The sequence below is a fragment of the Coregonus clupeaformis genome, chromosome 21, assembly GCF_020615455.1.
Source record: "Coregonus clupeaformis isolate EN_2021a chromosome 21, ASM2061545v1, whole genome shotgun sequence".
Lineage (NCBI taxonomy): Eukaryota > Metazoa > Chordata > Actinopteri > Salmoniformes > Salmonidae > Coregonus > Coregonus clupeaformis.
Window position 1 is genome coordinate 46153922 of NC_059212.1, and position 16145 is coordinate 46170066.

At 45.3% G+C, this 16145-nt stretch overlaps 1 protein-coding gene across 2 annotated transcripts in view; it reads right to left on the minus strand.

Moving 5' to 3' along the window:
• Positions 1-16145, minus strand: part of LOC121535714 (guanine nucleotide-binding protein G(olf) subunit alpha) — a 168365-nt gene that overhangs the window by 43934 nt on the left and 108286 nt on the right. For both annotated transcript variants that reach the window (XM_041842975.2, XM_041842976.1), the window contains exon 7: positions 15821-15879. In XM_041842975.2, coding sequence (XP_041698909.1) covers positions 15821-15879 — 59 coding nt within the window. The remainder of the gene's footprint in view (positions 1-15820; positions 15880-16145) is intronic.

Consider the following 16145-nt stretch of genomic DNA (forward strand, 5'->3'; position numbering starts at 1 on the left):
ATCTACACAGAGGAGAGGAGGAGTTAAGAAGATGATAGCAGTCACATCTACACAGAGGAGAGGAGGGGTTAAGAAGATGATAGCAGTCACATCTACACAGAGGAGAGGAGGAGTTAAGAAGATGATAGCAGTCACATCTACACAGAGGAGAGGAGGAGTTAAGAAGATGATAGCAGTCACATCTACACAGAGGAGAGGAGGAGTTAAGAAGATGATAGCAGTCACATCTACACAGAGGAGAGGAGGAGTTAAGAAGATGATAGCAGTCACATCTACAGAGAGGAAGGAGGAGTTAAGAAGATGATAGCAGTCACATCTACACAGAGGAGAGGAGGAGTTAAGAAGATGATAGCAGTCACATCTACACAGAGGAGAGGAGGAGTTAAGAAGATGATAGCAGTCACATCTACACAGAGGAGGAGGAAATAGAGGAGGAGTTAAGAAGATGATAGCAGTCACATCTACACAGAGGAGAGGAGGAGTTAAGAAGATGATAGCAGTCACATCTACACAGAGGAGAGGAGGAGTTAAGAAGATGATAGCAGTCACATCTACACAGAGGAGAGGAGGAGTTAAGAAGATGATAGCAGTCACATCTACACAGAGGAGAGGAGGAGTTAAGAAGATGATAGCAGTCACATCTACACAGAGGAGAGGAGGAGTTAAGAAGATGATAGCAGTCACATCTACACAGAGGAGAGGAGGAGTTAAGAAGATGATAGCAGTCACATCTACACAGAGGAGAGGAGGAGTTAAGAAGATGATAGCAGTCACATCTACACAGAGGAGAGGAGGAGTTAAGAAGATGATAGCAGTCACATCTACACAGAGGAGAGGAGGAGTTAAGAAGAGATAGCAGTCACATCTACACAGAGGAGAGGAGGAGTTAAGAAGATGATAGCAGTCACATCTACACAGAGGAGAGGAGGAGTTAAGAAGATGATAGCAGTCACATCTACACAGAGGAGAGGAGTTAAGATGATGATAGCAGTCACATCTACACAGAGGAGAGGAGGAGTTAAGAAGATGATAGCAGTCACATCTACACAGAGGAGAGGAGGAGTTAAGAAGATGATAGCAGTCACATCTACACAGAGGAGAGGAGGAGTTAAGAAGATGATAGCAGTCACATCTACACAGAGGAGAGGAGGAGTTAAGAAGATGATAGCAGTCACATCTACACAGAGGGAGAGGAGGAGTTAAGATGATGATGCAGTCACATCTACACAGAGGAGAGGAGGAGTTAAGAAGATGATAGCAGTCACATCTACACAGAGGAGAGGAGGAGTTAAGAAGATGATAGCAGTCACATCTACACAGAGGGAGAGGAGGAGTTAAGAAGATGATAGCAGTCACATCTACACAGAGGAGGGAGGAGTTAAGAAGATGATAGCAGTCACATCTACACAGAGGAGAGGAGGAGTTAAGATGATAGCAGTCACATCTACACAGAGAGAGGAGTTAAGAAGATAAGTCACATCTACACAGAGGAGAGAGGAGTTCAGAAGATGATAGCAATCACATCTACACAGAGGAGAGGGAGGAGTTAAGAAGATGATAGCAGTCACATCTACACAGAGGAGAGGAGGAGTTAAGAAGATGATAGCAGTCCACATCTAAAGGGAGTCATTAAAGATGATAGCAGTCACACACAAAGGAGTTAAGAGATAAATGTAGAATCCCACATCTAAACAGAAAGGATTAGAAAATTATCACATCCACACAGAGAGAGGAGGATTAAGATGATAAGCAGTCACATCTACACAGAGGAGAGGGAGGAGTTAAGAAGATGATAGCAGTCACATCTACACAGAGGAGAGGAGGAGTTAAGAAGATGATAGCAGTCACATCTACACAGAGGAGAGGAGGAGTTAAGAAGATGATAGTGAGTCACATCTACACAGAGGAGAGGAGGAGTTAAGAAGATGATAGCAGTCACATCTACAGAGGAGAGGAGGAGTTAAGAAGATGATAGCAGTCACATCTACACAGAGGAGAGGAGGAGTTAAGAAGATGATAGCAGTCACATCTACACAGAGGAGAGGAGGAGTTAAGAAGATGATAGCAGTCACATCTACACAGAGGAGAGGAGGTTAAAAGATAGCAGTCACATCTACACAAGGAGAGGAGGAGTTAAGAGGAGTGTTAATCTACACAGAGGAGAGGAGGAGTTAAGAAGATGATAGCAGTCACATCTACACAGAGGGAGAGGAGGAGTAAGAAGATGATAGCAGTCACATCTACACAGAGGAGAGGAGGAGTTAAGAAGATGATAGCAGTCACATCTACACAGAGGAGAGGAGGAGTTAAGAAGATGATAGCAGTCACATCTACACAGAGGAGAGGAGGAGTTAAGAAGATGATAGTACATCTACACAGAGAGGAGGAGTTAAGAAGATGATAGCAGTCACATCTACACAGAGGAGAGGAGGAGTTAAGATGATGATAGCAGCTCACATCTACACAGAGGAGAGGAGGAGTTAAGAAGATGATAGCAGTCACATCTACACAGAGGAGAGGAGGAGTTAAGAAGATGATAGCAGTCACATCTACACAGAGGAGAGGAGGAGTTAAGAAGATGATGTAGTCACATCTACACAGAAAGAGGAGGAGTTAAGAAATGTCAGTCACATCTACACAGAGGAGAGGAGGAGTTAAGAAGATGATAGCAGTCACATCTACACAGAGGAGAGGAGGAGTTAAGAAGATGATGAATCACCATCTACCAAGAGGAGGAGGAGTTAAGAAGATGGCATACATCTACACAGAGGAGAGGAGGAGTTAAGAAGATGATAGCAGTCACATCTACACAGAGGAGAGGAGGAGTTAAGAAGATGATAGCAGTCACATCTACACAGAGGAGAGGAGGAGTTAAGAAGATGATAGCGGTCACATCTACACAGAGGAGAGGAGGAGTTAAGAAGATGATAGCAGTCACATCTACACAGAGGAGAGGAGGAGTTAAGAAGATGATAGCAGTCACATCTACACAGAGGAGAGGAGGAGTTAAGAAGATGATAGCAGTCACATCTACACAGAGAGGAGAGGAGGAGTTAAGAAGATGATAGCAGTCACATCTACACAGAGGAGAGGAGGAGTTAAGAAGATGATAGCAGTCACATCTACACAGAGGAGAGGAGGAGTTAAGAAGATGATAGCAGTCACATCTACACAGAGGAGAGGAGGAGTTAAGAAGATGATAGCAGTCACATCTACACAGAGGAGAGGAGGAGTTAAGATGATGATAGCAGTCACATCTACACAGAGGAGAGGAGGAGTTAAGAAGATGATAGCAGTCACATCTACACAGAGGAGAGGAGGAGTTAAGAAGATGATAGCAGTCACATCTACACAGAGGAGAGGAGGAGTTAAGAAGATGATAGCAGTCACATCTACACAGAGGAGAGGAGGAGTTAAGAAGATGATAGCAGTCACATCTACACAGAGGAGAGGAGGAGTTAAGAAGATAGCAGTCACATCTACACAGAGGAGAGGAGGAGTTAGATGATATGCAGTCACATCTACACAGAGGAGAGGAGGAGTTAAGAAGATGATAGCAGTCACATCTACACAGAGGAGAGGAGGAGTTAAGAGATAGCAGTGCTATCTACAGAAGAGATAGAGTACACTATCCACAGAGGAGAGGAGGAGTTAAGAAGATGATAGCAGTCACATCTACACAGAGGAGAGGAGGAGTTAAGAAGATGATAGCAGTCACATCTACACAGAGGAGAGGAGGAGTTAAGAAGATGATAGCAGTCACATCTACACAGAGGAGGAGGAGTTAAGAAGATGATAGCAGTCACATCTACACAGAGGAGAGGAGGAGTTAAGAAGATGATAGCAGTCACATCTACACAGAGGAGAGAGAGAAGAAGTAAGATAGCAGTCACATCTACACAGAGGAGAGGAGGAGTTAAGAAGATGATAGCAGTCACATCTACACAGAGGAGAGGAGGAGTTAAGAAGATGATAGCAGTCACATCTACACAGAGGAGAGGAGGAGTTAAGAAGATGATAGCAGTCACATCTACACAGAGGAGAGGAGGAGTTAAGAAGATGATAGCAGTCACATCTACACAGAGGAGAGGAGGAGTTAAGAAGATGATAGCAGTCACATCTACACAGAGGAGAGGAGGAGTTAAGAAGATGATAGCAGTCACATCTACACAGAGGAGAGGAGGAGTTAAGAAGATAGCAGTCACATCTACACAGAGGAGAGGAGGAGTTAAGAAGATGATAGCAGTCACATCTACACAGAGGAGAGGAGGAGTTAAGATGATGATAGCAGTCACATCTACACAGAGGAGAGGAGGAGTTAAGATGATAGCAGTCACATCTACACAGAGGAGAGGAGGGAGTTAAGAAGATGATAGCAGTCACATCTACAGAGGAGAGGAGGAGTTAAGAAGATGATAGCAGTCACATCTACACAGAGGAGAGGAGGAGTTAAGAAGATGATAGCAGTCACATCTACACAGAGGAGAGGAGGAGTTAAGAAGATGATAGCAGTCACATCTACACAGAGGAGAGGAGGAGTTAAGAAGATGATAGCAGTCACATCTACACAGAGGAGAGGAGGAGTTAAGAAGATGATAGCAGTCACATCTACACAGAGGAGAGGATTAAGAAGATGATAGCATCAGCACTACAGAGAGAGGAGGAGTTAAGAAGATGATAGCAGTCACATCTACACAGAGGAGAGGGGAGGAGTTAAGAAGATGATAGCAGTCACATCTACACAGAGGAGAGGAGGAGTTAAGAAGATGATAGCAGTCACATCTACAGAGGAGGAGAGGAGGAGTTAAGAAGATGATAGCAGTCACATCTACACAGAGGAGAGGAGGAGTTAAGAAGATGATAGCAGTCACATCTACACAGAGGAGAGGAGGAGTTAAGAAGATGATAGCAGTCACATCTACACAGAGGAGAGGAGGAGTTAAGAAGATGATAGCAGTCACATCTACACAGAGGAGAGGAGGAGTTAAGAAGATGATAGCAGTCACATCTACACAGAGGAGAGGAGGAGTTAAGAAGATGATAGCAGTCACATCTACACAGAGGAGAGGAGGAGTTAAGAAGATGATAGCAGTCACATCTACACAGAGGAGAGGAGGAGTTAAGAAGATGATAGCAGTCACATCTACACAGAGGAGAGGAGGAGTTAAGAAGATGATAGCAGTCACATCTACACAGAGGAGAGGAGGAGTTAAGATGATGATAGCAGTCACATCTACACAGAGGAGAGGAGGAGTTAAGAAGATGATAGCAGTCACATCTACACAGAGGAGAGGAGGAGTTAAGAAGATGATAGCAGTCACATCTACACAAGAGGAGAGGAGGAGTTAAGAAGATGATAGCAGTCACATCTACACAGAGGAGAGGAGGAGTTAAGAAGATGATAGCAGTCACATCTACACAGAGGAGAGGAGGAGTTAAGAAGATGATAGCAGTCACATCTACACAGAGGAGAGGAGGAGTTAAGAAGATGATAGCAGTCACATCTACACAGAGGAGAGGAGGAGTTAAGAAGATGATAGCAGTCACATCTACACAGAGGAGAGGAGGAGTTAAGAAGATGATAGCAGTCACATCTACACAGAGGAGAGGAGGAGTTAAGAAGATGATAGCAGTCACATCTACACAGAGGGAGAGGAGGAGTTAAGAAGATGATAGCAGTCACATCTACACAGAGGAGAGGAGGAGTTAAGAAGATGATAGCAGTCACATCTACACAGAGGAGAGGAGGAGTTAAGAAGATGATAGCAGTCACATCTACACAGAGGAGAGGAGGAGTTAAGAAGATGATAGCAGTCACATCTACACAGAGGAGAGGAGGAGTTAAGAAGATGATAGCAGTCACATCTACACAGAGGAGAGGAGGAGTTAAGAAGATGATAGCAGTCACATCTACACAGAGGAGAGGAGGAGTTAAGAATGATAGCAGTCACATCTACACAGAGGAGAGGAGGAGTTAAGAAGATGATAGCAGTCACATCTACACAGAGGAGAGGAGGAGTTAAGAAGATGATAGCAGTCACATCTACACAGAGGAGAGGAGGAGTTAAGAAGATGATAGCAGTCACATCTACACAGAGGAGAGGAGGAGTTAAGAAGATGATAGCAGTCACATCTACACAGAGGAGAGGAGGAGTTAAGAAGATGATAGCAGTCACATCTACACAGAGGAGAGGAGGAGTTAAGAAGATGATAGCAGTCACATCTACACAGAGGAGAGGAGGAGTTAAGAGATGATAGCAGTCACATCTACACAGAGGAGAGGAGGAGTTAAGAAGATGATAGCAGTCACATCTACACAGAGGAGAGGAGGAGTTAAGAAGATGATAGCAGTCACATCTACACAGAGGAGAGGAGGAGTTAAGAAGATGATAGCAGTCACATCTACAGAGAGAGAGGAGGAGTTAAGAAGATGATAGCAGTCACATCTACACAGAGGAGAGGAGGAGTTAAGAAGATGATAGCAGTCACATCTACACAGAGGAGAGGAGGAGTTAAGAAGATGATAGCAGTCACATCTACACAGAGGAGAGGAGGAGTTAAGAAGATGATAGCAGTCACATCTACACAGAGGAGAGGAGGAGTTAAGAAGATGATAGCAGTCACATCTACACAGAGGAGAGGAGGAGTTAAGAAGATGATAGCAGTCACATCTACACAGAGGAGAGGAGGAGTTAAGAAGATGATAGCAGTCACATCTACACAGAGGAGAGGAGGAGTTAAGAAGATGATAGCAGTCACATCTACACAGAGGGAGAGGAGGAGTTAAGAAGATGATAGCAGTCACATCTACACAGAGGAGAGGGAGGAGTTAAGAAGATGATAGCAGTCACATCTACACAGAGGAGAGGAGGAGTTAAGAAGATGATAGCAGTCACATCTACACAGAGGAGAGGAGGAGTTAAGAAGATGATAGCAGTCACATCTACACAGAGGAGAGGAGGAGTTAAGAAGATGATAGCAGTCACATCTACACAGAGGAGAGGAGGAGTTAAGAAGATGATAGCAGTCACATCTACACAGAGGAGAGGAGGAGTTAAGATGATGATAGCAGTCACATCTACACAGAGGAGAGGAGGAGTTAAGAAGATGATAGCAGTCACATCTACACAGAGGAGAGGAGGAGTTAAGAAGATGATAGCAGTCACATCTACACAGAGGAGAGGAGGAGTTAAGAAGATGATAGCAGTCACATCTACACAGAGGAGAGGGGAGGAGTTAAGAAGATGATAGCAGTCACATCTACACAGAGGAGAGGAGGAGTTAAGAAGATGATAGCAGTCACATCTACACAGAGGAGAGGAGGAGTTAAGATGATGATAGCAGTCACATCTACACAGAGGAGAGGAGGAGTTAAGAAGATGATAGCAGTCACATCTACACAGAGGAGAGGAGGAGTTAAGAAGATGATAGCAGTCACATCTACACAGAGGAGAGGAGGAGTTAAGAAGATGATAGCAGTCACATCTACACAGAGGAGAGGAGGAGTTAAGAAGATGATAGCAGTCACATCTACACAGAGGAGAGGAGGAGTTAAGAAGATGATAGCAGTCACATCTACACAGAGGAGAGGAGGAGTTAAGAAGATGATAGCAGTCACATCTACACAGAGGAGAGGAGGAGTTAAGAAGATGATAGCAGTCACATCTACACAGAGGAGAGGAGGAGTTAAGAAGATGATAGCAGTCACATCTACACAGAGGAGAGGAGGAGTTAAGAAGATGATAGCAGTCACATCTACACAGAGGAGAGGAGGAGTTAAGATGATAGCAGTCACATCTACACAGAGGAGAGGAGGAGTTAAGAAGATGATAGCAGTCACATCTACACAGAGGAGAGGAGGAGTTAAGAAGATGATAGCAGTCACATCTACACAGAGGAGAGGAGGAGTTAAGAAGATGATAGCAGTCACATCTACACAGAGGAGAGGAGGAGTTAAGATGATGATAGCAGTCACATCTACACAGAGGAGAGGAGGAGTTAAGAAGATGATAGCAGTCACATCTACACAGAGGAGAGGAGGAGTTAAGAAGATGATAGCAGTCACATCTACACAGAGGAGAGGAGGAGTTAAGAAGATGATAGCAGTCACATCTACACAGAGGAGAGGAGGAGTTAAGATGATGATAGCAGTCACATCTACACAGAGGAGAGGAGGAGTTAAGAAGATGATAGCAGTCACATCTACACAGAGGAGAGGAGGAGTTAAGAAGATGATAGCAGTCACATCTACACAGAGGAGAGGAGGAGTTAAGAAGATGATAGCAGTCACATCTACACAGAGGAGAGGAGGAGTTAAGAAGATGATAGCAGTCACATCTACACAGAGGAGAGGAGGAGTTAAGAAGATGATAGCAGTCACATCTACACAGAGGAGAGGGAGGAGTTAAGATGATGATAGCAGTCACATCTACACAGAGGAGAGGAGGAGTTAAGAAGATGATAGCAGTCACATCTACACAGAGGAGAGGAGGGGGAGTTAAGATGATGATAGCAGTCACATCTACACAGAGGAGAGGAGGAGTTAAGAAGATGATAGCAGTCACATCTACACAGAGGAGAGGAGGAGTTAAGAAGATGATAGCAGTCACATCTACACAGAGGAGAGGAGGAGTTAAGAAGATGATAGCAGTCACATCTACACAGAGGAGAGGAGGAGTTAAGAAGATGATAGCAGTCACATCTACACAGAGGAGAGGAGGAGTTAAGAAGATGATAGCAGTCACATCTACACAGAGGAGAGGAGGAGTTAAGAAGATGATAGCAGTCACATCTACACAGAGGAGAGGAGGAGTTAAGAAGATGATAGCAGTCACATCTACACAGAGGAGAGGAGGAGTTAAGAAGATGATAGCAGTCACATCTACACAGAGGAGAGGAGGAGTTAAGAAGATGATAGCAGTCACATCTACACAGAGGAGAGGAGGAGTTAAGAAGATGATAGCAGTCACATCTACACAGAGGAGAGGAGGAGTTAAGAAGATGATAGCAGTCACATCTACACAGAGGAGAGGAGGAGTTAAGAAGATGATAGCAGTCACATCTACACAGAGGAGAGGAGGAGTTAAGAAGATGATAGCAGTCACATCTACACAGAGGAGAGGAGGAGTTAAGAAGATGATAGCAGTCACATCTACACAGAGGAGAGGAGGAGTTAAGAAGATGATAGCAGTCACATCTACACAGAGGGAGAGGAGGAGTTAAGAAGATGATAGCAGTCACATCTACACAGAGGAGAGGAGGAGTTAAGAAGATGATAGCAGTCACATCTACACAGAGGAGAGGAGGAGTTAAGAAGATGATAGCAGTCACATCTACACAGAGGAGAGGAGGAGTTAAGAAGATGATAGCAGTCACATCTACACAGAGGAGAGGAGGAGTTAAGAAGATGATAGCAGTCACATCTACACAGAGGAGGAGTTAAGAAGATGATAGCAGTCACATCTACACAGAGGAGAGGAGGAGTTAAGAAGATGATAGCAGTCACATCTACACAGAGGAGAGGAGGAGTTAAGAAGATGATAGCAGTCACATCTACACAGAGGAGAGGAGGAGTTAAGAAGATGATAGCAGTCACATCTACACAGAGGAGAGGAGGAGTTAAGAAGATGATAGCAGTCACATCTACACAGAGGAGAGGAGGAGTTAAGAAGATGATAGCAGTCACATCTACACAGAGGAGAGGAGGAGTTAAGAAGATAGTAGTCACATCTACAGAGGAGAGGAGGAGTTAAGAAGATGATAGCAGTCACATCTACACAGAGGAGAGGAGGAGTTAAGAAGATGATAGCAGTCACATCTACACAGAGGAGAGGAGGAGTTAAGAAGATGATAGCAGTCACATCTACACAGAGGAGAGGAGGAGTTAAGATGATGATAGCAGTCACATCTACACAGAGGAGAGGAGGAGTTAAGAAGATGATAGCAGTCACATCTACACAGAGGAGAGGAGGAGTTAAGAAGATAGCAGTCACATCTACACAGAGGAGAGGAGGAGTTAAGAAGATGATAGCAGTCACATCTACACAGAGGAGAGGAGGAGTTAAGAAGATAGCAGTCACATCTACAGAATGAGAGGAGGGGGAGAGGTAGAGGGGAGAGGTGGAGAGGAGAGGACGAGGGGAGAGGACGAGGGGAGAGGTAGAGGGGAGAGGTAGAGGGGAGAGGACGAGGGGAGAGGACGAGGGGAGAGGTAGAGGGGAGAGGACGAGGGGAGAGGACGAGGGGAGAGGACGAGGGGAGAGGTAGAGGGGAGAGGTAGAGGGGAGAGGACGAGGGGAGAGGTAGAGGGGAGAGGACGAGGGGAGAGGACGAGGGGAGAGGACGAGGGGAGAGGACGAGGGGAGAGGACGAGGGGAGAGGACGAGGGAGAGGACGAGGGAGAGGTAGAGGGAGAGGTAGAGGGAGAGGACGAGGGGAGAGGTAGAGGGGAGAGGACGAGGGAGAGGACGAGGGGAGAGGTAGAGGGGAGAGGACGAGGGAGAGGACGAGGGGAGAGGGACGAGGGAGAGGACGAGGGAGAGGTAGAGGGGAGAGGTAGAGGGGAGAGGGAGAGGGGAGAGGGAGAGGGGAGAGGTAGAGGGGAGAGGACGAGGGGAGAGGACGAGGGAGAGGACGAGGGGAGAGGTAGAGGGGAGAGGTAGAGAGGAGAGGACGAGGGGAGAGGACGAGGGGAGAGGACGAGGGGAGAGGACGAGGGAGAGGACGAGGGAGAGGTAGAGGGAGAGGTAGAGGGAAGAGGACGAGGGAGAGGACGAGGGAGAGGTAGAGGGAGAGGGAGAGGGAGAGGGAGAGGGGAGAGGTCGAGGGGAGAGGACGAGGGGAGAGGACGAGGGGAGAGGACGAGGGGAGAGGTAGAGGGGAGAGGTAGAGGGAAGAGGACGAGGGGAGAGGACGAGGGGAGAGGTAGAGGGGAGAGGTAGAGGGGAGAGGTAGAGGGGAGAGGAAGAGGGGAGAGGACGAGGGGAGAGGACGAGGGGAGAGGTAGAGGGGAGAGGTAGAGGGGAGAGGTCGAGGGGAGAGGTAGAGGGGAGAGGTCGAGGGGAGAGGACGAGGGGAGAGGGAGGTTAGAAGATGTCAACAGTCACATCTAGAGAAGAGAGGAGAGAGGGATGAGACATTGGAGGAAAACAAATCCAGATCTGACCCTTGTAGCAAATACAGTGCATTCGGAAAGTATACAGACCCCTTGACCTTTTCCACATTTTGTTACTTTCGTTACAGCCTTATTCTAAAATGGATTAAATCGTTTTTTCCCCACATCAATCTACACACAATACCCCATAATGACAAAGCAAAAACCGTTTTTTGAAATTTTAGCAAATGTATAAAAAATTCAAAATGGAAATATCAGATTTACATAAGTATTCAGACCCTTTAATCAGTACTTTGTTGAAGCACCTTTGGCAGCGATTACAGCCTCAAGTATTCTTGGGTATGACGCTACAAGCTTGGCACACCTGTATTTGGGGAATTTCTCCCATTCTTCTCTGCAGATCCTCTCAAGCTCTGTCAGGTTGGATGGGGAGCGTCGCTGCACAGCTATTTTCAGGTCTCTCCAGAGATGTTCGATCGGGTTCAAGTCCGGGCTCTGGCTGGGCCACTCAAGAACATTCAGAGACTTGTCCCGAAGCCACTCCTGCGTTGTCTTGGCTGTGTGCTTAGGGTCGTTGTCCTGTTGGAAGGTGAACCTTCGCCCCAGTCTGAGGTCCTGAGCGCTCTGGAGCAGGTTTTCATCAATAATAATAATAATAATATGCCATTTAGCAGACGCTTTTATCCAAAGCGACTTACAGTCATGCGTGCATACATTTTTGTGTATGGGTGGTCCCGGGGATCGAACCCACTACCTTGGCGTTACAAGCGCCGTGCTCTACCAGCTGAGCTACAGAGGACCACAAGGATCTCTCTGTACTTTGCTCTGTTCATCTTTACCTCGATGCTGACTAGTCTCCCAGTCCCTGCCACTGAAAAACATCCCCACAGCATGATGCTGCCACCACCATGCTTCACCGTAGGGATGATGTCAGGTTTCCTCCAGACGTGATGCTTGACATTCAGGCCAAAGAGTTCAATCTTGGTTTCATCAGACCAGAGAATCTTGTTTCTCATGGTCTGAGAGTCCTTTAGGTGCCTTTTGGCAAACTCCAAGTGGGCTGTCATGTACCTTTTACTGAGGAGTGGCTTCCGTCTGGCCACTCTACCATAAAGGCCTGATTGGTGGAGTGCTACAGAGATGGTTGTCCTTCTGGAAGGGTCTCCCATCTCCACAGAGAAACTCTGGAGCTCTGTCAGAGTGACCATCGGGTTCTTGGTCACTTCCCTGACCAAGGCCCTTCTCCCCCGATTGCTCAGTTTGGCCAGGCGGCCAGCGCTAGGAAGAGTCTTGGTGGTTCCAAACTTCTTCCATTTAAGAATGATGGAGGCCACTGTTCTTGGGGACCTTCAATGCTGTAGACATTTTTTGGTACCCTTCCCCAGACCTGTGCCTCAACACAATCCTGTCTCGGAGCTCTACTGACAATTCCTTCGACCTCATGGCTTGGTTTTTGCTCTGACATGCACTGTCAACTGTGGGACCTTATATAGACAGGTGTGTGCCTTTCCAAATCATGTCCAATCAATTGAATTTACCACAGGTGGACTCCAATCAAGTTGTAGAAACATCTCAAGGATGATCAATGGAAACAGGATGCACCTGAGCTCAATTTCGAGTCTCATAGAAAAGGGTCTGAATACTTATGTAAATAAGGTATTTCTGTTTTTAAAAAATTATACATTTGCAAACATTTCTAAAAACCTGTATTCGCTTTGTCATTATGGGGTATTGTGTGTAGATTTATGAGGACATTTTTTTATTTAATCCATTTTAGAATAAGGCTGTAACGTAAAAAAATGTGGAAAAAGGGAAGGGGTCTGAATCCTTTCCGAAAGCACTGTAAACATAAACATAATCATGTTGGGTCTGAAATTGACAACCTTGATAAAGAGGAGCAAAAAAAAACTAAAATAAATAATTAAAATACTCAGCTATATTATATTCTCCAAAAAATTTGGAAATGATTATTATTATTAATTATTTTATACTGATACAATATCCTTGCGAGGATAACGGCACTGAGCCTTTAAAAAAGGGGGGTGTCAAGGGCCCCAGGACTCGTGGAAGCAAAATAGCCCAATAACATCAAAGATCCACCACCATATTTTTCAGTAGGTCATTTCATGAGAATGCATAAGCAGAAAATAACCCCATACCTACTGTAAAATATGGTGGTGGATATGATACCAGTGGTCTATATGAAAAAATGATTTGATAAAATATTGAATTTGGCCTTTACTCAGTGTTCGTACAGACAGTGGTAAGTCAGATTCAAGGACTTTCAAGTACTTTTTCAAGCACTAATATTTATTTTGAAGGACCATCAATTTGTAATAGTTCCTATTATGCAATTGTTTCTAGTCGCCACCAGATGGCAGTAGAACACCATAACTCACTTACTATTCATCACTACCTCAAGTTCTCCTCAATAATACATGTTTCACTACTTATTTACTATATACATGAGTGGTAAGTCAGTATTGATGATGTTGCTATAGCTACGAAAAAGCGTCTTGCTTCCGACTGGCAGCTTTAATGGGAGGTTGGGCTGTGTGAGGAAAACTTCACGTGAACAGCCACCAGAACGGCAGGAGCAAGGCTGCCGCTTGATAAAGGGGGCGCCCCTTGAATTAGGCAAAAAAGTCACAATGTAGAACTGGCGCCAGCGCAGGATGCATCGTTGTCTTTTCCTCTTCAGGGCCAATTCACCCAGTCTTCTGGGCCAATTCACCCAGTCTTCTGGGCCAATTCACCCAGTCTTCAGGGCCAATTCACCCAGTCTTCAGGGCCAATTCACCCAGTCTTCAGGGCCAATTCACCCAGTCTTCAGGGCCAATTCACCCAGTCTTCAGGGCCAATTCACCCAGTCTTCTGGGCCAATTCACCCAGTCTTCAGGGCCAATTCACCCAGTCTTCAGGGCCAATTCACCCAGGCTCAATGTCAAAGTCTGACAAATTTTTTGCGCCTTACATGGTGTGGGTTGGTTGGGTCCAGTGATGCAGTGGTAAAAAAAGTAGGTTAAACTATATTTTTCATATTTACATTTTACATTTTAGTCATTTAGCAGACGCTCTTATCCAGAGCGACTTACAGTTAGTGAGTGCATACATTATTTTTTTATTTTTCATACTGGCCCCCCGTGGGAATCGAACCCACAACCCTGGGGTTGCAAACACCATACTCTACCAACTGAGCTACATCCCTGCCGGCCATTCCCTCCCCTACCCTGGACGACGCTGGGCCAATTGTGCGCCGCCTCATGGGTCTCCCGGTCGCGGCCGGCTACGACAAGAGCCTGGATTCGAACCAGGATCTCTAGTGGCACAGCTAGCACTGCGATGCAGTGCCTTAGACCACTGCGCCACTCGGGAATTAACATATTAACATATTTGATCATTTTCTGTTCTCCTCTTTTAATTCAAGTACTTTTCAAGTACCAACTTGAGAAAATGTCTGATTTTCAAGGTATTCCAGTACTTGAATTTCAGGGTGACAAATTCAAGTAGTTTAAGCACCTCAAGCGAACTCTGTGGCTCAAGTAATGTTATCTGGTATCAATAAAGATACAAGTGTGCACTGCTGAAAGTAGAGACTGGGTTTTAAAGCTCTCTTATGATTTTGGTGGGTGCTTTGCTGCCCCAAAGGTTCCATGGTCACAATAAAAACTAAATTATGAATTAGAATGTAATATGGTAATTTTTAATTCCAAGTCGGAGAATAGGCTCTGCCCCCAACTACACCTACTCAGTCTAATATTTCTGTTGCAGCTAATGGATTTAGGGATGGTTTCCCGGACACATATTGAGCCTAGTCCTAGTCTAAAAAAACAATTGTAGGACCCCTTTAGGTATACATTTGTATTTATTTAAATTATTTGATAAAATATTGAATTGAGCCTTCACTACTACAGAGAAACGCATTGAATAACACATTCATAAACGGCAAAAAAATTGTCAAAAAATGTAGCATAAGAAACAAGGTTTTGAAGTGTTTGTCCTATATCTAGGGGATATTAGAAAGCTCAGGAAATATATATATATATATATTTTACACATATTTAACCCCTTTTTGGGGTAGGCACAAAACTACCTTCATACTTCCATAAACTTCCATAAATTGTTTTAAACCGGTACCGGTTATCTTCAGACGAGTCCCGTGACACTTGTGGTGGTCGTAGAGCATTATGGAGAGTCTCCCCTTTCCATAGATTGGTCATAATAGTTTGTAAGCCAAACCGTTCGGAAGCTACAGACGTTTTCGTGAGAAGACAGATTTTCGGGATGTCTCATGGTCTGACAAACACCGCTCTGGCTCTGTCACCTTTCACCCCAGATGCGGAGGTGCAACGTCGGCGGATGTGGTGGATTGAGACGCATCCAATGCAAAAAAACCAGATATCTCTAGTTGAAACTGACAGATTTTAATGAGGATTTTTTTATTATGTTACTTAGATTGACGCACTGGTGAATCAATCGACTCCAGGGGGTTAAACAAAATCTCTTTCTCTGAGCAATTGCATTAGTATAAAATAATATAATTTCCCCCATTGTTTTGGTGCATACAATATAGCTCATTATTTGAAGTATTTATTTTATACAGTCATTTTTGCTAATCTTTATCAAGGGTGTCAATAATTTCTGACCCCACTGTACATGTACACACACACTACACACTACACACTACACACACAACGTACAACGCACCATTAAAGCACTGGATCCATTTTCTCCTTTCGTCTCTCTGGCCACCTACATCAAACATACTGAGAGAGGAGAGGAGAGGAGAGGAGAGGAGAGGAGAGGAGAGGAGAGGAGAGGAGAGGAGAGGAGAGGAGAGGAGAGGAGAGGAGAGGAGAGGAGAGAGGAGAGAGAGAGAGGAGAGGAGAGGAGAGAGGAGGAGAGAGGAGAGGAGAGGGAGGAGAGGAGAGGAGAGAGAGGGAGGAGAGAGGGAGGAGAGTGGGAGAAGAGATGAGAGGGAGAGGAGGAGAGAGGAGAGGAGAGGAGAGAAGAGAGAGGAGGAGTGGGGAGG